Below are 24,273 nucleotides of genomic sequence, written 5' to 3'. Positions count from 1 at the left end.
CCGACATTCGCGTTTGATGGCCTCTTCTTCTTCGTTCTTTTCTGTCAGGAAGGCTGGAAAACAAAGCTTCCTCTCCCAGAAGCGCCATGACTGCTTCACAGAACGTAACTTTATTTGTTGTCCTCGGGCCCAGTTCGACTAGAACTCCAACAGCCTTCGTTTTACGGATGGAAGACGCTTCTGCGCCGCTATCTGCGGGTTTGATTTTGTAACGTATTTCACTGATTACTTCCGCAAAAGTCTTGCCTTTGGTCGGCTTAATAAGCAAAGCTGGCGTTCGATTCCTCCTCCTTCGTCTCCCTACCTTTTCCTTTGGTGCTTCGTCCTTCGCACCTGCCTTAATTTTAAGCAAAGGTTTTTCTGATGACGTGGTTTGTTGTTCTCTCTTGTCCCCTTTTACCTTCTTCTTTTTAGCCCTCGAGAGTATCTTAGTGAAATCTCCTTCAGATGCCCTCTCCTCCTTTCGTTTTTTCCCCAGTGCCCTCTGCAATGGGCTGTTTGCGACCGGTTTGGTACTCATATTGTTTTCATTGAGAGACACGGTTTTTCCTGCTTCCCGCGGATTTTCTCTGACTCACATTGTCCGCCTATAATATGAAATTCTGTCCAGGGGCTCCTCCAACTCCATCAGCCCGTTTTTTACTCCTTTGTTTCGTTTTTCTGGAGGAGGAACGTCGCAGATCGTATGTGCTTCACCACTGCCGTGTATTTATTAATAAACCTTTCCTCTTCAGCTTGCGCCAGAGTAGTCGAGAGCCCTCCCAATCGGCTTATATTCGAAACCATTTGGTTAGATTCGGCAGTTTCCAATGTGTCTCTTTTCGTCGCTATAACACAGCGTGGTACTGTCTGGGTCTGTCCGGTCTCCGTTGTAGTTGCCGCATCAATTTGCGAGTGAGGAACAGTTATACCCTCGGGGACAAAGTCCCTACCGCAGTTCCCTGAGGCCTGACCTACGATAAGCTGATCCCGGAACTTATGGACGGATCAGCGCTTGCTCGGAGCAACGCGGTCTACTAACACCGGTTCAATATACATTACCTGGCCAGGATCCCGAAGGGGCTGGCTCCTGATACACGTCACAACTACTTGTTAGAGCTAGGCTCACATCACCCCATCGACGTCCCCGTGTGTCCGAGCGCGTATCGGTCATTAGTAGTCCGCTCTTCACCCAGGAATTTTCTCGAGGCTACTGCATAGGATGCAGATATTATGCCAGCTAAGAGGTCCTGAAGTGGCAGCAACAAAGCGACCCTTAGCAACTCATCCAGTTACTCATCATTACTTAGTCGTTGTTGATGCTTTCATTTGATGGCCCGAAGATGGCAAACGCTACAACAGCCAAGACACTTGAGTTTCTGGAGGCATTGCAGACTCATCACCGGATCTGTCCAACCATAGTAACCGACCACGGTACACAGCTCGCGTCGATTGAGTTCTAGGAAGACTGTACACAGAACCACTCCCTATAGCCCCTCCCCCCATGGTGCTACATCAATCAACTGAGATATAAGTCTGGACACATGCACCAATCATCCGTCCATATGACGAAGTCAACTACATTTTCAAGTTCACGATAACACCTCATGTGAAGCCAAAAATTAAGCCAACCGGCTCAAAACTTGTCATACACAAAATTAACTTATTGGCCATTTTGATCTCCTCGAAGTTCCAGAAGGCGAAACCAGTCTGGTTATTGCCTGGTTTGACGTCCCGAAAGTAGGTAACATTGATGAAGGTCAAGACGTGAACCACTGTGAGAACGTGGGAGACGACGAAGATCAAGACGAACCCATCTTCTCATGGCATCTACCTGAATGGCGATGCTCAACAACATCCAACTTCTCTGTGTCACTTTCTAAATAGGTTGGAGTATCACTTGAAGGTTATTAGTCAGCAGGAAGGGAGAGAGAGAGGAATACTGTAACATGCTGCAACGTTATGTGCTGCAGGATGTTCTGTATTCTCCCTCCCCGGCAGAGCAGCACGACTGCCCCTGCGATTTTCGTTACCGTGCTGATGCCTTTCGAAGGCCGAATTGTCCATCTGAGAGACCTCTCTCCTTTTCGGAAACGACATAAGTCTATTGTTGATGAGTTGCTCGAATTGTCCGCCTATATTATTTGCTGTGCGGTACGAAGGATCTCTGGCGACTTATTTGATTTGGGGATCAACACTGGCTTCTATTGCTTCCACTTTGTGGAGGTAACCCCTTCTTTCACGCATGCCGTACATGTTTGAGCGAACCAATTTGGTATAGTATTCTGACGACTACTAACAAAGCTTTATTTAGGATGTCTCTAAGCCCGGGGGCTTTATGTTCAGTAATCTTCCGTGGTTATGTTAGGTATTTCATCGGGATTTACCCGAACATTGGGTATGTCTGCCTTTTTTTTTTTTTATGGATGGAGGTGGAAATCTTAGAAAGACGCTGCTGCGCCAGGTTGCAGCAGTGTGTGGGATTCGCACCCACTAAAACCACCCCCACTCTTCCGCCCCTCCCCGCGGGACCACCGTGAAGTATTACTTCGCGGGGGAAGCTCTGGTTCACTATACCAGCTCGTCCATGTCACGTCTCCGTCCCGCCGCCTCCCGAGCTCGATCCAACTCCAGGAGTTTTGTCTGCACCACGACTACTGCCTCATTTACCGCAACACTCTTTCCGCCATGCACGATTCGAATGTGCTTGCCAACTACCTTGGTCTGGCCTTGACCGCCACCTTCAGAGCCCTATTCGGAATTCCGTTCAATCCCGGAGCCTTGCTGTCCCCAATACGTCTGCAGATTTCCCAAAGTTCCTCTTCGGTAACATTAGGGATCGAGAAGACGTCCTGCTGAGCTGCCAGTTGGGATTCTCTTTCGTCCTGTTTCTGCTGCGGGAAAAGAGCTGTAATTATTTGCAACAAGAGCTGTGGGCATGTCACTTGAGGTGATTTTTGCCCGCGGATCTTCTTCATTACAACTTGGTAGGCTGTACCCCATGGATTCGTGTTACCCTCCATGCAGAGCTTCTGGTAGCATTCCTGCTTGCTTCTCCGAATGGCCTTCTTAAGGTTACTTTGCAGATCTCTGTATTTCTCCTCACGTTCCTGGTGCTCCGGCCTTTCCCTTGTCCTGTGGGAAAGTTTCCTCGCTCGGAGACAAGAGGATCTCAAGGCAGCGATCTCCGTATTTCACCAGTAGTTTGGCCTCTTGCCGTGGTGCAAACGTCGTCGTGGCATCGTAGCGTCGCATGCTTCGGTTACACGCTGAGACAGCTGTGTGACCCTTTCCACCGCTATTCCATCCGGATCATGGGCTCCCTCCAATGTGGCCAGGAATGTCTCCTCGTCGAAAGCTCCGATAGACCAGCCAACCGCCTTAGCCTTTCCACCTCCAGAGCGTCGTTGACTGGTCCCCCGGTTCCCAATGCGGAGGAAGATGGCCTGGTGGTCACTGTGGGTGTAGTGCTCACTCACTTGCCAAGCCATCTCCCTCACCAGTGAAGTGCTAACAAATGTCAAGCCAACGATCGAACCCGACCCTCTTCCTTGAAAGGTGGGCACGCATCCAACGTTGGCCAGTACGATGTCCAGATCCGCAAATGACTCCAACAGAATTTGACCTCTGGTGTTCGTCGATCGGCTTCCCCACTCCAGGGCCCACGCGTTGAAATCGCCCGCATTGATTTTAGGGCTGCGGTCTCTAGCGTCCATCACCAGACTGTCTAACATCTCCTCATATTGTGCTAAGGTTGCACTAGGAGGAGCGTAGCAGCTGTAAATATGGACACCGTTGACCTTCGACCTTATAAAACCGGCTGCCGGGGGGGCCATGACTTCCTGAATGGCCTGTCTTCCGCACGCCCAGATTGCGGCGTTGCCAGGCGCATCCACCGCCCAAGTCGCACCGCCGTGGTTTCTGTACGGCTCGCAAATAACCGCGACATCGACATTCGACTCTCGAATGGTTTGCGAGAGCAGGTCCTGAGCTGCCTCACAGTGATTGAGATTGATTTGTATCAATCTCATTTGCCTGTGCGGTTCAGCTCCCTCCTATATACCGGACATCTGCTGCTTCTCGCAACATGCCGGTCGTCCATACCCTCTTTCCCACTACATAGCATACACCGGGGATCTCTGGTGCAATCTTTGATGAGGTGGCCCTCTTCCCCACACTTCCTGCAACTCCTCGACCTATCATGCTGGCTAGTGCATGCCGCCGCAAAATGGCCGAAATCGAGGCATCTGAAGCATCTCTTTAGAGATATTTGCTCCCTGAGCCTGCACACGACCCAACCTACTCTTACCTTGCCCGCGGTAATTAACTTAATAGCTGATTCCGCCGGCAAACTAATAATAGCGGTCTGTGTGCCGCCACATGCCTTCTTCATCCTTTTTATGGCACTCTGGTCTGGGTATGTCTGCCTCGCAAGGAGCTTGTGGAAAAAGGATACTAACAATATCCCGCACCAAAATAGGCTATTTATTGATGACATAATCCCCTTGTGCCAGGACCTTACCTACTGACACCATTTTTGTTGGGTAGGCCTCATCAGATCCAGGTGGTCTTCTTGGGGGTCCTCAGCAGAAACTCAAATGAAAAAGGGATAAAAAGGAGCCGGATTAATTTTCACCTAGGACCCTAACCCCCATTCTTCTGCATAACTTCTACCCCGGGCCCGGATTTTCCCTCTACGGCCCTGCTGATGGAGATATTGGAGCTTTGAACATACGAGCACACAGTGGATGACACCATTCTTCGTTGAGTTTTAAGGAGGGATCACCCCAATATAGTCAGGTGGGGTGTCAAATTGAAGGTTTAGATTAGAATTTTCCATGCCAGCCTTCAATTTTGATAACATCGACGAAAATTAGACCATAAGCAAACAGAACATTTTCTTCTTTCACCGTTAAATAAATGGCTTTAGAGTCCGCCAGGAAGAGGTGATGATCAGCCTCTGTTTCTCAACTTTTCGCAATTTAAAACAATTTTCAACATTGTTTGGATCTGCTCTCGTGATTCACGAAATGGCGGTAGAGTTCGATTGATTACAGGGTTATTTGGGGTGATCATTACCGGAGCCGGTTGGGATTGATACTTATCCGTGCTCGAAGTGTTAATATCGTGTTTATGGAGTGCAGCGAATAGCACTAATTCGTAAAATCTTGATCCCTTCTCAAACAGAATGCCCATCTCGTGTACAATATTGTGTATTATGCATGTCTACAGTTTCAAACAATTTATTTAATCTGTTTTGGTTTTCATTCTCTGATATTTTCAGATAATTTGTACGTTGGCACGAAAGGCATCGCGACCGGCTGGGGAACTCTCAAGGAAGACGGTAAACCATCGTGCACACTCCAAGAAGTCGAAGTTCCCGTTCTAGCCAATGATATTTGCGTTCAAGATACGAATTATACCAAGAAAATGATTACAGATAATATGATGTGCGCTGGATATCCAGGAGTTGGTAACCGAGATTCTTGTCAGGTTAGTAGTGGAACTCAGATTGCTTAGAGATACAGACAGTTGTGCACGCAACTGAAATGCGCTGATGAAAAGAAGATATTTAATGTTGAGGAAATACAAATAGAAAGCATTCAGATGGGTAATGGGAAATTAAGATTCTTTCTTGAGTAATTTATTGCCAGAAGACATACTCACAGTTTAGTAGTGAGTCATTATAGTCAATCAGCGTAATAGCGATTATAATGCTTTTGATTTAAATACCGTAACTAGAGGTAAATTTGCTAGACAACCCTATCAAATTGATTTAAGCTATTATTATGAAGTCGGTAATTGAGATAAGCTGTCAAGCTATGTTTCTAAATTGCCAATTAGTGAACGAATCAGTACTTAGGGGACAGCTAGAGAAAACTGAAGTTATCTTGATGACAGTCCACTTCTTTTGGCTTTTGTATGGAGAGTTAGAATCTGGGTCCTTCATTAAAATTATTATAAGGAGTCCCGTTACGGAAGAGCATATACCAAACATTGCCTTCTCGGTCTCATTAGGTTGAATCGACAGTCAATAGTCAGTTAGTACCTAAGCAAGCTAACTTCTTGCCCTCGCCCACTTGCAGCATGGACTTACTCCAGTTGTTTAATAAACGTCTCTTTGTCATGTCGAAGTTCCATTTCTGACTTCGACCTTGAGGATATCGTTCTTCCAACCATCTGGAAATCCGAGCAGTGATGCCCTATCTTCGTCAATAGGATCTGCCCAACGCTTTCTGGGTTTTCCCATCGTTGTTCGACCTTACTTTCTCCCTTCGAATACCTTTTTAGATATTTGAGTGTCGTCCGTAAGTTGACCGTGACAAGCCAAAGTTTGATTGATTGATCGTCAAATATCTGAAACAAATCATGGTTGTATCTGATTCGCCATTAGCCGTTGTCTCATCTAACTCCTATTATTCTCCTCAGGACCCTCCCATCCAAGGCATTGGCCAGTTTTTGGGAAGTATGTGTTGGGGTCCATATTTCACATCCGTAGCATAGCACAGGTCTTATTATCGACTTGTTTACTCGGACCTTTGCTTGCCGAGGTTTATTAAGATCTCTTTTACTGATTGAAAGATCGCATCCTGATGTTGATATCGTCTGTATATTCGACGATTTTCGCAAACACCCCGCAGGCGATCGTCTGCATATTTCGTATACCCCGACGTTTCTGAACGACGTCTTACAAGTATCTATCAGGATATTATTGATGCTGACCTACATTGAAACCAATTTTGTTGGAATTCCCAAGTTAAGCATTACTTTGTACAGTACAAGTCCAAAAATATGTGATGGGGGTCAATATTGTCCAGGCAATTTTTAGCTCCTGTTTGACCGTAAATAGCTTTTAGTTCAAAAAGCTTGACAATAGTACCATTCGTCTTATATCCTTACAAAAGAGCCGGCATCGTTCTCAGTCCAGCTTGGCGTCAAAGGATAGGCTCTGCGTAACCTTAAATCTCTCTTTACATACACTTTCTCAGCTGAGTCTAATTTTGAAATTACTGAGAGTTTCGGCAACTTATCCGATCTCCATTGTGCGCCACTTAGAAGTCATCTGATCGCTTCGGTAGCACCAGGGTATTATTTACCTAAAATAATTGGACAAGCCACTTCAAAGCACTTTATAAATATTCAATTCAGAGTTTCTTCCATATCCTTCGCCGAGCGAGTCCTTTTGCATATAGATAATGGTACTTTATTACTAAGAAGTTGGCAGAACTTCGTCCAATCCGTTCTTTTTCATTGCAGACTCTGTATTGCATCAAAGTAAATTTCAAGTAAGGGTGGTCTGATAGTGAGACTTCGTCGTACATCCCCCAATCTTAAATCGACTCTATCATCTTTGTTGAGGATGCTCGGAGTCCTGAGTCCACACCCACTTGGTGACGGACCAGACCACTTGGGAAGCAATTTTTTTTTTTTTTTTTTGTGCGTACACGGAGGTGGAAAATCTTAGAAAGACACGTCCGCCGCCCGAACGGCGGAACTACAGCGGGCGCGTGTGGGATTCACACCCACTAAAAACCACCCCCGGTCTCTCCAGCCCCAGCCCCGCGGGACCACCATTGAGGTATTACTTCGCTACTTCGCGGGGTAGGTTTGCTCTTAGGCACTCATCCTTCTCTTATTTGCAGCTTTCCTCCTTCATTGTTCTTTCAGCAACTCCTCCTGCATTTGGATGATTGCGGAGCTAACCGCAAGTCACTTCTCCTCGGACTCCAGCATCTCAGTAACCAAGCTCTCCGGGGTCCCGCTCCTGCCCAGCACCTGGTTTAAGCTCCTTCTCTCCATCGCAAATCGTGGGCAGTGAAACATCACATGCTCTGGATCCTCCGGTATGCCATCGCATCTGGGACAGTTCGGGAAATCATCCAACCCAAAGCGGTGCAGATACTACCTGTAGCAACCACCGTGTCCCGTGAGGAACTGGGTAATGTGGTAGTTGGTATCCTCATGTTTTCGCTCAAGCCACACCCTAATGTTGGGAATGAGCCTGTGCGTCCACCGACCTTTCGCAGAGTCGTCCCATCTGCGTTGCCAGAGATCAAGCGACTCTGACCTTGCCGCATTTCTACGCTGTGCATGCCCCTCCATATGTCTTGCATTGTACAGGACACTCATTTCTTTGGCCAGAATGTCAACCGGGATCATGCCTGCCACCACCAATACTGCCTCATCTGATGTGGTTCTAAAAGCACTGCAAACCCTCAAAGCCGTCCGCCGGTAAACCGAGTTCACCTGCTTCCGTCCGAGAGTTTGCAAGCGCCCACACAGGCGACGAGTAGAGCAGGATGGAGCGCACCACTCCGGCTAGCACCAACCTCCGGCAATGTTTCGGTCCACCAATATTTGGCAACATTTTTGCAAGTGCCGTGGTGGCACTGGCTGCCTTCTGGCATGCATACTCTAGGTGCTCCCTAAAACTCAATTTGGTATCAATTATTACCCCCAGGTATTTGATAGCCGGCTTTGATACGACCGTATGTCCACCGACCACCACTTTTACAGTATTATTTTTCCTGCGTTTCGTTATCAAGACCGCTTCCGTTTTCGCGTCCGCCAAGGTCAGCCCGGCCTTTTCTAGCCAGGACTTTACCGCTCTCACTGTTTCCGTTGCGTAAACCTCCACATCTTCTGGGTATTTTGCTGCAACAACCACAGCTAGGTCATCAGCAAAGCCGACAATCGTAGTCTCCTCTGGGACGGGAAGAGCAAGCACCCCATTATACATTATATTCCACAACAGGGGACCAAGTACCGATCCCTGTGGTACCCCGGCTGTGACAATGTACTCTTTGGGGCCCTCATCCGTCCCGTACCAGAGAGTCCTCTCTGAGAGGTAGTTTTCCACCAAATTCGCTAAGTATCCGGGGACACCTATGTCAGCCAACGCCCTTTTAATTCTATTCCAGTTGGCCGAGTTGAATGCGTTTTTGACATCCAACGCCACCACGGCACAGCAGCCGCCAGAAATCAGTGCACCTTTTGCCAGGTTTACCACCATGCCAATTGCGTCCACCGTAGAGTGGGCGCGTCGGAAACCAAACTGGCGTTCCGACAAACCATTGCTGGCTTCGACGATGGGCAGGAGTCTGTTGTAGATGACTCTCTCCATCATCTTCCCATTGTATCCAACAGGCAGATAGGACGATACGACGCTGGGTTTCCAGGTTGCTTGCCAGGCTTCGGAAGCAACACCAACTTTTGCTTTTTCCACTGGGCAGGGAATGTTGGCGAAAAGATCCGGCCTAGTCTTCACTGCCAGTTTCAAAGCTCGGTTGGGGATGCCATCCAAACCTGGGGCCTTGTTATCACCGAACCTACCACATATTTCCCGCAGCTCCTCCACAGTTACAGGCGGTATTATGCCGTCATTTAGCTGGGCAAAAATTTGCCTTCCCCTATTTTCGTAGTGAGGGAACAGAGTGGTAACAATCTGTATCAGGAGGCGCGGACAGGTCACCTGGGGTGATTTCCGCAACCTTTTCATCACCACTCTGTAAGCCTCGCCCCAAGGGTTTATGTCGGCATGGTCGCACAGCTGTTTGAAGCAGTTCTTTTTGTTCCTCCGAATGGCTTCCTTTAGGCGGCCACGCAATTGCTTGTGTGCCTCCTCTCGACCGTCGCCACCGGGTTTTCCCCTGAGCCTCTGGCAAAGCCTCCTTGCCCGAAAACATGCGGCTCGCAAACTTGCGATTTCGTTGTTCCACCAGTAGTTGGGTTGCCTACTGGGGAGCAATCGCCTTCTGGGCATAGTAGCATCGCATGCTTCCGTCACCCATCGAGTGATCTGGGTGGCTTTCTCTCCAGCCGTACCAGGCAGGGATATGTCGGATTTGAGCAGCGCGGAAAACGTGTCCCCCTCGAACGCTTTCACTGTCCAGCCAAGCATACCACCCGGCATTTTGCGAAAACTCTTTTTCGAGCTCGATCCGCCCTTGATCTCTATGCAGATTGCCTGGTGGTCGCTGTGAGTATAGTCCTCACTGACATGCCAAGCGATTCTACTGGCTAAAGTGGCACTCACGTATGTCAGGTCCACTATAGACCCCAGGCCCCTTCCCCGGAAAGTGTACGAAGACCCAACATTCGCCAGTACCACGTCCAGCTCCGCGAATGCTTCGAGGAGAACACGTCCCCTCACATTAGTTATCCGGCTGCCCCATTCAAGAGCCCACGCATTGAAATCGCCTCCTATTATGATCGGCCAACGTCCTCTTGCATCCAAAACAAGAGCAGCAAGCATCCGCTCATACTCGACGAGTGTGGCGCTGGGTGGAGCATAGCAGCTGTGGATGTGGATGCCCTTCACCTTCGCTCTGATAAAGCCCTCCTCCGGGTGCTCCATTATTTCCTGGAAGACTTGTTCTCCACAAGTCCACGGCGCTGCTTGGCCCGTTTGGTCTTTGACCCAAACGCTACCACCGCGGTTTCGGTATGGTTCACTTAGTATGGCCATATTGATGTTTTTCTCGCGGATGGTTTGCGCGAGTAGATCCTGCGCCGCCTCGCAGTGGTTGAGGTTGATTTGTATCAACCTCATCTGCGATTCGTGCTAAGGGCTCTCCTGTATTCCGGGCACCTGCTGCTGCCCGCAATGGGCCGATGGTCCACACCCTCCTTTCCTTTGCACAGTAGACAATTTGGGTCAGCTCCGCAGTCCTTGCCGATATGGCCTTCCACTCCGCATCTCCTGCATTGCTTTGACCTGTCATTTGGGTTAGTGCATGACTTCGCAATGTGACCAAAGCTAAGGCATCTAAAGCACCGTTTTAACGCCACCTGTTCCCTAAGGCGACACATAACCCAGCCTATTCTCACTCTCCCTGCTGCTAACAGTTTGAGTGCGTTCTCCACTGGTAGGCTGATGATGGCGGTTTGTGTTCCCCCATAGGCTTTCCTTAGCGTTTTCACCACTGACTCTTGTAGTCCGGCAAGATCGAAATGTTTCTCCAACGCTTCGCGAACCTCCTCCTTCGTCGTGATTTCATCTATATCTTTGCAGATTATAGTGATCTCCGGCCTGCTAGCTCTTATGTCGGCTTCCTGTCCTAAAGCCCTCCCGATTTGGCTCAAGAATTTGTCCGCGGTTACATCCTTGGATTTCTTAAGTTCCAACATAAGATCTCCCTTCTGCGACCGTCTAATGCGGCTGACGTTGTCTCTCAAATTGGTGAGTTCGGGGTCTGTCTTCACTTTCCTGAGAATGTCGGCGTATGACCCTTCGCCCCGTTTGGAAATGAAAATCACCTCCGGTCTAATCTTCCTCCGATAACTTTTTTTCCGCGGTTCTACCTTCCTCCAAGCTTCCGCATCCGCCTTTGAAGGTTCGATCCCTTTTCTCGAGGTAGCCACTGCAGTATTTTCCCTGGTAGCTTCTGACGTACTTTTCATGACCTCCGCCTTTTTGGGAGTTGAGTCCTTTTTTCTTTTCGGGGTTTGCTGTCTGATAGTGAGACTACGTCGTACATCCTCCAATCTTAAATCGACTCTATCATCTTTGTTGACGATGCTGGGAGTCCTGAGTCCACACCCACTTGGTGACGGACCAGACCACTTGGGAAGCAACTTACTTCCTCTTTTGTGGTCCACGGACTCCTCTTTTTTTTGAGTTAAACCCAAGTTTTCAAAAAAGAATGAAAAAGCTGACTGGCGGTTTCGTCCAGGGCGGAGGCAACTCATCAGACGCTGCATCACCTCTGCCCTGGGAGCAGCGTGACCGAAAGTCTATCATATTCGAATTATCAACTGTAGTTTACAGATCCAATAGCCCAGATTCATTTAAAATGAACTTATCGGAAAGATAGAAGGACAATCCTTCGACACTGTCATCCTTGTTAGCAGTGGAAAAGAAGAGGCTTTAATGTGCTGGAAATTATTTTCACCTTATTTTATACTTTATAATATAAGCGCCTGCAACAGATCCGATTTCACAAATTGGGGTCAATGCTGTTTCATTAATGCCGTCAGCTTCTATTTCTTTCACTTCTTTTTGTTGAACGTTTTTGGGAAGGTTCTAAGAGGCAACTCACTGTTTATTAAACATTTCTTTGTTAATTATGGCAAGAAATCAAAGTTAGAATTCCTCGTCTATCCAGCCTCGCAGGTAACCACTATTGCCGGCCCACCATACAAGCCTATCATAACCCTTGAGCACTTTGACTGTGTTTTGAACGCTAGCCTCTCACCGTATATCTGTGGTTAATTTGGTTGACACGTGCAGCCAACTACGGTTTTCCTTCCCTTGTTAGGCCCCTTCATCCTTCAAACAGATGCCTCTAGCCATAGGTGTTGCCTGGATGGAATTTGGATTCCTTTGGGGATCCTAGAGGGCAATCGCCGACGGAACAGTGGTACTCGACGCACGATCGCGAGTTTCTCGCTACATTCGCCGATCGTTAACAACTTCCAACGTATCTTGGAAGGCAGGTAGCTCACACTCCTCATAGACAATCATCCTCTGACTTTTACTGCCGAGCAAAATCCTGACAAAACATCAACACGCCAGTCAAGACACCTGGACCGCATCCTTCAATTTAACATGAAATTTGCGTGCACACCCGGTGCACATAATCTCGTCGCGGACGCCCTCTCGCCAGTTAACACTGGAAAGACGCATACGCTACTAGGCGCCAAGCGTAATAGCGAGGGCAGATTTCTGACGACCAAATTTCGCTTCTTTTAAACAACCTAAGTGTCAAGCTGCAGCAACTCTCCTTAGAGGAACAACTAACTACACGGTCGTTTTTGATACGCTTAGGCCTTACCTCTCGTTCATAGATCATCTCACGCTAGCAGCCGAGCAACGGCCAAGCGAAATAAGCTACGTTTCTTCTGGTCAGGAGCCTGTAAAGATGTCCTCCTTTAAGCCAAGCAGTATATACCCTGCAAGCAAACCAAAGTACATCGGGGCAGTCGGGCTCGAGATTGGCAACTTCGCAACTCCGAATGGCCGTTTCAACCATATCCACGTAGACGTGATAAAGCGGCCACTCTCACAAAGTTTCCAGCACTGCCTCATAATCAATCCTCATCATCAACCCCAACCAATCCCAATGCCGGACATGAGATCCCACACGGTTGGTCGAGCCCTCTTCGACGAATGGATCGCCATTTTCAAAAGGCCAACGACAGTCACCTCGGATCGGATCAAGTTGGGCAGTTTCAAGTTGACTTTTTTCTCAAAGCCTGCGTGTTCATATTTCTGAGCCACTTTACGATATTCAATCAGTGAACCGCTACGGCATCCCAAGGCACGGCGAAGTAGTCTCCCTGTAGTAACCATAGTAGCTCCTTCCGGTCTCGCCGTTTTCACCGCGCCGTCGACTTCATGTGTTGTTTCCTCATTCTCGACGCTGCTTGGTCTGCTTCTTGCTGTATCATTGGTGGTAGATCTACACTGTTTTCCCCTTGTCTCCTTTTATCAGTTGTCTGGTATCTTTCTGGCGACTTTAAGGCCCCGCCTTTGATACGAGGTCCATCCTTCCGATGAGATTAAGTGCGTTTCCGACTGGTTAGCAAGTTCCTCAATCTTTTTTTCGCCAAGGGAGTGTCATAATGCTTTTTCCAACCTCGAACTTGATAACATCTCTTCTAGTAGGTCACCAGAACTATTACCTTCCGGAGAGCTATGCCTTCTCTCTCCACCGGAAGAATTTGTCTTTCTAGGATCTACCGGATATGAAGAGGGAAACGTAGTCACGACATTGCCAGCATCAAGGTGAACGGTGAGCAAATGCTGACATGGCGTGATAGTACTGGTGCTTTGCTGGGTGAACTATTTTCGAGATCTGAGTCTTCGGTGTTTCCTGACGGTCGCGCTGAAAGAGAGGAAGAAATTCCATTTCTGAGGTGACGAGGCTGAGGTCTCGGAAGTCACCTGATTGACGAGATGTGCAATGCCTCTGCCGGGCTGTCCCATCTCATGTCCAGTGTCTGTTTGAATGTTGCTTGCGGGAGGGTTATTTCCCTGCATTCTGGAAGACTGCCAGGGCGGTTGTGCTCCTGAAGTCACCAGAGAAGGATAACAGTAATCTTCGGTCGAACAGGGCATATCTCTTCTCCCGGCCCTTGGCAAGGTCCTGGAGAGGATCATGGTCCAGCGACTGAGGGTGAAAACATCCTATCTGGCGTCTCGCAGGCAGTATGGCTTCCACACTAGCAGGTCCACGGACAATGCCTTTATGAATCTGGAGAACTTTGTTGTCCCTTGTCGTAGCAAGTACGTCCTTGGAATCATGGAATTTCAAAGGCGCATTTGATTACCTAAGCTGGTCGTCCGTGTTGTGCTCTGTGGAAGAGCTACTTCCATAATAGGAAAGCATTCGTCCAAGGTGTCATTGAGCGCGTATGGGTGAATGTGGAGCGCGGCTGCCCACAGGGATCTATCGGAGGTCCATTTATATGAGACCTGATGAAGGACGAGCTTTTTACCTTTCCTGAATGTGTTACCTACACGGATGATCTCCTCATTCTTGTTGGAAAAGTGTTGAAAGTTACTGTCTTGAGGCCTAGCGTAGTTTATTTTTGGTCCGATTTTCGATGAGGTTCGTGTTATATCCGTTTTTCTTGGCTGTTTCAATGATGTTGTTCATTTCTTTACTTTTTCTCTCCTCATTGAGCGGTGTTGTGACCATCCTGTGAATCATCAAGTTGTATGCCGCTATGTTATGGTGGAAACCGTGGTTTGACGTGTATATAATGGTTCGTTGTGTCTGGGTCGGTTTCCTGTAGATGTCGAATTCAAAATCCTCTCTTTCCCGGATTAGAAACCGATGTCGCCTCCCTTTTCAATCTCCATGGTGAAATCGATGTTCCTTATTCCCGGTTGAGTTTCTCAAAGACTGTGCCTACCTCTTCCCTTTTGATAATTGCTAATACATCATCAATTCCGTAGCCTATATAACGACGCAATCTATGAGCGATAGCATGACCGTCAGGTTGTGGTTCAAATCCCGCTCAATAGGCTACGGTGGGCAGGTCACTTAATTCGTAGGGATGAGGATCATCCAGCCCGAAAGGTCTATAAGGGCAACATCTATGGTAGGAAAAGAAAACGAGGCAGACCCTGTCTGAGATGGAATGATGGCGTAGGTCATGACGACAGACAGTTTTTAGGGATATCGTATTGGTGGACCTCGGCGCAAAGCAGGGATGTCTGGAATTCCTTGTTAAAGCAGGCCTAGATCGGATGCCGGTTGTTGCGCCGTTGATCATGATGATGAATACAGCATCCACGCATCTGATCCAGAATCTCGGGAGCGCCCCAGCTTCCTCGAGTTCATTCTCCAGGTTCTCCATAAAGTCCAGTTTCTTATGCAGTTTAGCCTCTTTCCTCCATTCGGATGAATTTTCGTGTGTCGTGATCGATTGCTCGAACAAGTGTAGGGCTTCCTTCATCGGTACATTTGGGAACACCATTTTTACGCCCCGTTGAGTCTGGTAACGACTTCTCTGTCGTTTCCCACTGCTCGTTTTCCTATTTTTAGGCCTAACGTTTTGACTTCTTCCAAGAGCCAATTCTGTGACCACGTTGTCTTTCTTATGTATTTTGGGGAGGCATTTGATTCTGGGCAGAGGTAGGTTAGGCATTCTCAATTCGGCTGCTTTCTTTTAACTCTTTTAACGGAGTCTGGCAGTTTTCTTGACAAAAGATTTAGGGTTTTTTTCGGTTGTGCAATTTCTTTGTCGTAGTTGTATTTGCGCTAACCTCTGCAGAAGAGTCAGCATATTTTTGACTCAATATATGATGAGTAGGGGTCCTTTTCCAAGAAGCCTATTGTGTCTTCATTGTAAGCAGATCGATCTCCTCCTCGAGTTGATAAGGAGTGTTGATTTGGTCATTAATGCAAATGTTTTCCTGGATGCGCTTTTTGAATACTGCCCATTTTGTCTGTCTACTGGTCAGCCTGGGAGGATAGTCTTTTCTCCTCACTTTTTTGTTGACCAACATCATAATAGGCGGTCTTCAGTAGATGACCCTAGCTTTTCGCGTCTTGCAAAAGATTTCATAGAGGATCTCCATTTAAGGGGGTCATCCCGTGTGAAGGTCGTTTTTTTTTTGGCTTTCTTTAGAAATGCGATTTTTAGCCATAAAACCTTAACTGACCATTAATCTGCTATACCTAGTCCATAAACCTTAGGTTTCTTGAAGAAACACATGTACGGCCTTGGCTTCAATTCTTGTCCTTTTAGCGAAGACATTCGAATGTCATTCGGACCGATAAGTACGAGCTTTATTACGGCGATCGCCATATATCTAGCATGTGGCTTATCACTTTACCCATATATTCTACACAATATCTAGATACAATTGATGCCAAAAAAAATTCGATTCCGCGGATCCGACACACGAGATGACCCCCTTAAGTATGATGTTCAGCGCCTCATGAACACTGCTGGCTCCCGATTTTCCTCTAAGGTGCGTCCATTACCACCGCAGAAGCTCGTGATTGCGCGGAGAGAATTCGGAGAACTTCTTAAGCAGGGTATTTACAGACTTTCAGACAGTTTTTGCTCTTCACCACTTCACATCGTTCCTAAGTCCAATGGCGAATGGAGACCTTGTGGCGACTACAGACGTCTGAATGCTTAGACTATACCAAATCGCTATCCCATACCACTCATCGACGACTTTGCGCACTCGATTGCAAACTTCCGTACTTTCTCGACCTTGGACTTAGTCAAGGCACATAATCAGATCCCTGTAGCTTGCCGAGATATTCCGGAAATGGAAATGTGCACACCTTTCGGACTCTTCGAATTCACTAGGATAGCTGCACTGTGCAACGCAGCGCAAACCTTTCAAAGATTCATCTAATCTGCGCTACGAAACCTCAACTTGTTGTTTTGTATATTTGGATGATGTTCTGGTCGCGTCTTCCTCTGAGTCTGAGCATTTCGAGCCCCTTGAGTGTATTTTTCAACGTCTTCTTCAGGCTAGTCTAGTTATTAACGTTGATAAATGCCAATTTCTACAATCGCAGGTGAGGTTCCTCGGCTACCTGATTACCCCTGAAGGCATCCAATCGGACCCAGCCAAGCTACAAGTGATTTCGAGCCTCCCGCTTCCAAAAGCCGTTAAGGATCTGAGGAGGTTCTTGGGAATGTTAAATTTGTATCGTCGTTTCTTGCCCAAGGCCGCCTATCATCAATCAATCCTTAACGCCTTCTTGTCTGGGCTGAAAACCAAAGACTCCTGTCCGATTGTGCGGTTCCCAGAGTCTATCCAGCCATGTCGTCATATAGGACCAATCCATCGGCTTCGATAGCCTTGGCTGCCACTGAAGGCCTTTTTTTTTTTTTGTTGAGAAGGTGGAAATTTTCAAAAAGACACTGGTCTGGACACACCAGCGTGTGGGATTTTTACCCACTAAAACCACCCTCGACTCCCTCCCTGCCCCGCGGAACCACCATAAGGTATTACATCACGGGGCGGAGTCAGCTCACTCTAGCTTTGTCACCTTTCTTCTATACGCGGCGCACGTGACCGCGCTTTTCTCCTTTCCTCTGCCTTTCCCAATTTATCTTGAATAGATGCGATCATGGAGTTGACCGCATCCCAATTCTCTTGATGTGTTAGCATTTTCGGTACCAGATTTTCTGGTACCAGCACCTCTCCTAGAGTCTCCTCTAGATTCCTCCTTTCTTCCACAAATCTCGGACAGTGGAAGAATACATGCTCTGGGTCCTCTGGGACTCCATTGCAATTTGGACAATCGGGTGAGGTCTCCAATTTAAACCTGTGAAGGTATTGGAGATATCCTCCGTGTCCCGTGAGAAACTGGGTGAGATTATAATTAATCTCACCGTGTCGTCTCTCCAACCCCTCCTTGATGGCAGGAATGAGCCTGTGCGTCCACCGGCCCTTTCCCGAGCGTTCCCACCGCTCTTGCCATCTATTTATGGATCTCTCCCTCTCAGCGTTCTTCGTCCGCGATGAGGAAGAGGTTGGCTTTGCATTGTATATATTCGCCATCTCATCTGCCAAGATGTCAATCGGCGTCATTCCAGAGATAACGAAAGCTGCATCATCTGAGACAGTCCTGAAGGCAGAGCATACCCTCAGGGCTGTCCTCCTGTAGACTGAACTCAGTTTGGTAGCATTCCCCGACATCCACAACGTCTCCCTCCAAGCTGGGGTCGCATAGAGCATGATCGAGGTCACCACTCTGGCTATAAGCAACCTAGAGGTATGCCGTGGCCCTCCCGCGTTCGGCATCATCCTCGCCAGGGCCATACTACCAGTGGATGATTTATCACAAACATACTGTAAGTGTTGCTTATAGCTGAGCTTCCTGTCTATCACCACCCCCAAGTATTTGATGGTCGGCTTGGAAGTGATGATATGATTCCCGATTCTAACACAGGCGTAATTTCTCTTCCGGCGCTTCGTGATGAGGACCGCTTCTGTTTTTCCTCCGCAAGCGTCAAACCAGAGCTCTCCAACCAGCGTTTGACAGCACTGATTACCTCGCTTGAGTATAACTCAGCATCTTCAAGATGCTTTGCGACGACAACCAGTGCTATGTCGTCTGCGTAACCCACCACTGTGGCTTTCTCCGGAAGGGGAAGATTAAGTACATCGTTGTACATGATGTTCCACAGTAGTGGGCCCAATACGGAGCCCTGTGGGACACCCGCGGAAACAACGTACTCCTGCGGTCCGTCATCAGTGTCATACCATAGCCTCCTTTCAGTTAAGTAACTATCGACGATAGTAGCGAGATAGGCGGGAATACCAATCTTCGCTAGGGATTTGCGTATTAGATTCCAATTGGCCGAATTGAATGCATTTTTCACGTCCAGGGTTACTACCACGCAATATTTGCTGGTACTACCCTTTCCGTGAATTGCATCTTCGGCCAAGCCAGTAACCAATTTGATGGCATCAATGGTTGATCTGGCTTTTCGGAACCCATACTGCCGATCTGAAAGGCCGCCTTGGCCCTCAACAACCGGGAGTAATCTATAATATTATAGATTACCCGCCCTAACATTTTCCCCACCGTGTCCAAAAGACATATGGGTCGGTGTGATGATGGTTCACCTGGAGGTTTACCAGGCTTAGGCAGAAGTACCAATTTCTGTCGCTTCCAAGCCGCCGGAAATATTCCTTCGGACATGCACGCTTCAAACAGCTCAGCGAACATGTCCGGCCTGGATTTCACGGCAAGCTTAAGGGCCTTATTCGGTACTCTGTCCAGGCCCGGCGCTTTATTGTCTCCTATTCTGCTGCAGATCTCCAGCAGCTCGTCTCTGGTGACTGGAGGAATTGCCGTCACATTCAGAGGTGGTTGGAATATGTCGGTGCTCTCCTCTTGCTGGGGGAATAACCCCTGGATGATTTTCAGCAAAAGGGTGGGACACGTGATCTGCGGAGAGGAACGGCCTCTGAATCGTCCCATCACTATTCTATAAGCACTCCCCCACGGGTTGATGTCCGCTTCTGAGCAGAGCTCCTTAAAGTATTTCCTCTTGCTTCGCTGGATGGCGAGCTTGAGGGTTTTGCGGGCTGCCTTATAGGTGCGCTCTTTCTGCCCGTGATCGACTCTACCTACCGCCCTCTGAGCCGCTCTTCTGGCTCGGTGGCAGGCTGATCGAAGACCGGTCACTTCATCATTCCACCAGTAGTTTGGTCTTCTACTGGGGAATGAGCACCTCCTAGGCATAGACGCGTCACATGCTTTGGCGATGCATTGAGCCAGATCGTCGGCTCTTTCCGTAGAGGCGCCCGCTATGTCAGGTTGATCTAACCACACCTCTAAGAAGCTCTGCTCATCCAAAGATTTTGCAGACCACCCTGAAACCTTTTTCGGTTTCGGTTGATAGCTCTTTGCCCTGTGGCTCGACACATGTCTCAAAGAAGATTGCCTGGTGAGCGCTGTGGGTGTAGCGTTCGCTGACGCACTAAGACATACCACGCGCCAGCGCAGGGCTGATAAAGGTCAGGTCTACAACCGACCCTAACCCCCCTTTCTGAAAGGAGGAACCTTTGGACTTCGTCCCCTTGCGTCGAGAACAAGATTATCAAGCATTTGCTCGAATTCAGGCAGTGTCAAACTTGGTGGGGCGTAGCAGCTGTATACATATACACCACTTATTTTCGCCCACACAAAGCCACTGGCTGCCTGACTTGCAGTACATTGTATGACTTGTCGACCACAAGCCCATATCGCCGCTCCACCAGTCGAATCTGTGACCCATACGCCACCGTGGCGGTTTCTGTATGGTTCACTTATGATGGCAACCTCCATCTTAGATTCGAACGTGGTCTGCTCAAGTAAATCCTGAGCGGCCCTGCAATGATTGAGGTTTATTTGAATAAACCTCATTTTCTCATTGCAGTAAGCGCCTTCCTAAATTCCGGACATTTGGCACTTCCGGCAATGTGCCGTTTATCCTGTCCCTCTTTGGCTACGCACAATAGGCATTTGGGGTCCCTATTGCACTCTCTGGCAATATGGCTTTTCTCCCCACACCTTCTGCATCGATCGGACCGATCAATATTGCTGGTGCATGCCTTCGCGAAGTGCCCAAACATGAGGCATTTAAAGCACCTCTTTAGTGAAGTTTGCTCCCTTAAACGGCAAACAACCCATCCAATCCGAACCCTTCCGGCAGCTAACAACATCTGCGCTGCCTCCGCTGGCACTCGTGTGGTGGCCGTTTGAGTGCCACCATAGGCTTTCCGTAGACCAACAACAGACTCCTCTGTAAGTTCTTTCAACTTGAATTGCTCCTTCAGAGCAGTACAAATTTCTCCTTTCGATGTAACTTCATCGAAATCCTTACATTGTATATAGATCTTATGTTTTTGGGCACGCACTGTGGCATTCTCCCCAAGTGAGTTTTTCACTTGAGTGCGAAAGTCATCAGTTTTGCCACCGCTGGATCTTTTCAGCTCGAACATGAGATCTCCTTTCTGGGTTCTTCGGATTCTGTTCACATTTCCGCTCAGATCTTTTAGGTCGGGATCAGCTTTGACCTTTTTGAGTATCTCAGAAAAGAAAAGTGCATGAACACATATTTACACATCAATAAGTATGCCCCTATCCGCCACCTGGGGTCGCGCCTGATGGGAGATCTGGCAACTCCTCACAGGTGCCACTGAAGGCCTGGCTATTACCTTGTGTTGAAGAGTTAGGATCGTCCAAGCACCGCTGTCGCTTCGGTTTCCTCTTAGCCGTAGGTCCCCCGAGCGATCCTTCCCCTCAATCTTGACACAGCTCATGGGTTGTGGTTTGCCCGGAAGCGGTTTGCCCGGAAGCGATTTGCTCGAAGGCTGCTTGCTGTCCGGTCCATGGACAAAACTTTAGCCTCAGCAGGTGGCGCCGATGGGAGCCTGGGATCAGGAGTGCTGACAGAAGGAACTTGCTTCGGCTCGTCCTTTAAGGACTGGGTGCCAATTAGATTGGTTCCCACCTCAGTAAGTGAAGAATTTGAGTCTAGATTCAGGTTCTCCATTGATAAGCTTAGGTTTGCCCTTCACCCGGGGTTGGATTGTCACGATCGAGATTTAATTTCAGTAGTTTAATAGGTTTTCTTTTTTTGTTCCTCATAATTGGCTGCCATGGCCTCAGTTTTATCAACGAAAGTGAGTCAATCTTGACAGAACCCCTTTTCACCGAGACAAGGCATGTTGAAACTGGGGGTCGCCTGGTACCCAGAGTTCCCCGTTTACGACCACATTTTAACCCCTGTCACCATTCAGCCCTCGACACGCTAGTCGCACCTCGGGTTGGGGTTTTGATTCCCGCTTGGATTCAGGTGTTACCTCTAGTTTTGTAGAGGATCTTTCTTACTGAGCTCCACGACGAGGTAGGTAATCGTTGAAGAGGAACTTGCGAACTTAATGGTGTCATCATACCTCTGACCGTAGATTATTATTGCGACGAAGGTAGCCATAGTATTAGCCTCAAAGCCATTTCCATGATATGCCACTCTGGTGAAGTAACTATCACGCCTTGGCAGTTAGTGGGCAATTCCCAGGAGTTATAAGACTGACGACTTTCCTAAAATGAAAGAGAAATCGCCGACCAAATCTGAATTTACATCCAATTTAATGCATGTTTGCACAACTTTACCTAAACATTCGGTAATTGTGACTGCACCAAATGCATCGCCATGAATACAATGAGGAGCGCACCTGAATCTCATTCAAATTATCCCATTTCAGATAATAAACCCATCACTCGGCTCCATTCCAACTTTCTTCTCCATTTTCACACAAAACAAATAAATTTTCTCCAATTCATGGCATGAAATATTTTACAAATCACTTGATATTCCGTTAGGTCCGTTGTTCGCATCTATATGCATTGCGATGCATTTATCTAATCCATCAGATTCGTTCATCCATCATCCATCATTGTTCATAAGTATGGATTCATAGCAGTAAAATTCCCTCGATTTGGAAAGGCGTCGGCTCTCGATTTCCGATTTTTCCGGATAATGAACAATTTGGGTTAATAAGGCAAATTGTCATGCCTATTGAGGCGGGTTTTCCTTAAATTTATTTGCATTACCATTACGTTGGTCAGCAGAGTTCAATGGGGAGACTATCAATCATGGCAGCATCTAACTGTGATGGAACACTAGAATCTAGAATGGTTTCCAAGAGGTCCGTAATTATCTGAGCTCGTGTTTCATCATTTCTTCATGGGAATGTTCATTCGGACTACATGTATGGCTCGATCTAATTTAGTTGGATTGATTGGTTGCTTTTAGGTCAGTAATTAGTCAGTAAGTAGCGGTTTGAAGTGAATAACCGAAGCAATTCCTCTTGAATGGGACCCTCTAATTGTTGCATGGTGAATTGACTAATCTTATAATTGATCCCGAAAATTTGAATGCATGACTTGAGATACTTCTGCACGCACATGTCTTTATTGCTACGCTGGTGGTATTCTGGATTCATCTAAACTGGAATAAAGCAATTTGGATCTCACATTCTCCACTCCATGATTACCAGAGATATCTCGATTTGAACCCATCAAAAGTAATAGAAAAGTGTTATGTGTGCTACTCCCTGGGCTCCTCTTTTTCTTTCTAGAGAACTAGATCGTCTAAATAGTCATTAATCTTAAACCAATTTATATTAATTTTATCTTTTTTTGTACTCTACTTCCCCAGGGTGATTCGGGCGGTCCATTGGTAGCCATGCGTGCAGACAAAAGATACGAACAAATCGGAGTTGTGTCCTGGGGCAACGGTTGTGCGCGACCACATTATCCAGGCGTCTACAGCCGGATCACAAGATATCTGGACTGGATCCGTGACAATTCCAAGGATGGTTGTTTCTGCAAAGAGTAGCATCCGGATATCTTCAAGTTGAAGAAACCCTAAATACTAAACTTCGTGTAACGATGAAGAGAAAAAGGAAAACCTATCGAAAAAAATGAAAATGAAAAATTGATTTCAACCTCTTTCGAAGTGATCTTAGATTTTAGATAGATACATTTTAAGAGATTACTGTAAATTATTATTTCCTAACTTTATAAATACGTAGATACTCGTTAATACACTTGCATTTAATAGAGTGGAGGAGATTTAAGTTATCTTAGAAAGTACATATTCCGTTGAATCCATAAGTTTAGGTAGCAATCGGAAATCCCATTGAATTCCTTCCAAATTGGGTCGAAAGACAAACAATTTCATTGATGGCGAGATGGAACCGCTTTCACAAGGCCTTGTAAAGTAAAATGAATCCAAACTTCAGTATTTAAGTTATTCATTCTTCTTTATTACGCCTAAGCACCTACATTTATCTATTTATAACTGTTTAGACAACACAAACATTTTTAGATACTTTTATGTATGCAGAAATGTAAACGCGACAATAAACGAATTTAGGATTAAGTAAAAGCCAATAAAATTGCAATCGCAAAAATGAATGAAGATTGTTTTATTAACACACTTTGCATGATATAGTGCTACTGCTGTTTTCGCCACTTCAAGGCGTGGTTACTGGAATTTACATCGCATCTATGTTGTCTTAAGTTTTCGTAAGCAAAATGGTTTTATGTGTTTGATTATTGAAAGTGGATTTCAGGTGCTGAAGGCTGTTCTTATGAGCTGAAACGCACTGAGGTACAAAACATGAAACTCCCGCAAAGGGGCAGACTACGCCCTAAAACCACCCTAATACTCTCTAGGATAATAAGCTCTGCTCAGTATGGCCTCTCCGATCCATTCATTTGGATCAGGATGCAATGCTCCCAGCCACCCAAGTTTTCAAAAATGCTATTAATTTTCCACAGATATGCCTGTAAGCATCGATGCATC

At 47.2% G+C, this 24,273-nt stretch overlaps 1 protein-coding gene across 1 annotated transcript in view; it reads left to right on the top strand.

Annotated features, from left to right (window-relative positions):
* Window positions 1–23,882, top strand: part of LOC119650764 (venom protease-like) — a 69,429-nt gene extending 45,547 nt beyond the window's left edge. Inside the window, exons 4-5 of the mRNA XM_038053864.1 lie at window positions 5,264–5,472; window positions 23,122–23,882. Coding sequence (XP_037909792.1) covers window positions 5,264–5,472; window positions 23,122–23,301 — 389 coding nt within the window. The 3' untranslated portion in view covers window positions 23,302–23,882. The remainder of the gene's footprint in view (window positions 1–5,263; window positions 5,473–23,121) is intronic.
* Window positions 23,883–24,273: the final 391 nt, after the last annotated feature.

This window comes from Hermetia illucens, chromosome 3 (genome assembly GCF_905115235.1).
Source record: "Hermetia illucens chromosome 3, iHerIll2.2.curated.20191125, whole genome shotgun sequence".
Classification (NCBI taxonomy): domain Eukaryota; kingdom Metazoa; phylum Arthropoda; class Insecta; order Diptera; family Stratiomyidae; genus Hermetia; species Hermetia illucens.
The sequence above is the reverse complement of the archived record's forward strand: the minus strand, read 5'-3'. Positions and strand labels throughout refer to the sequence as shown.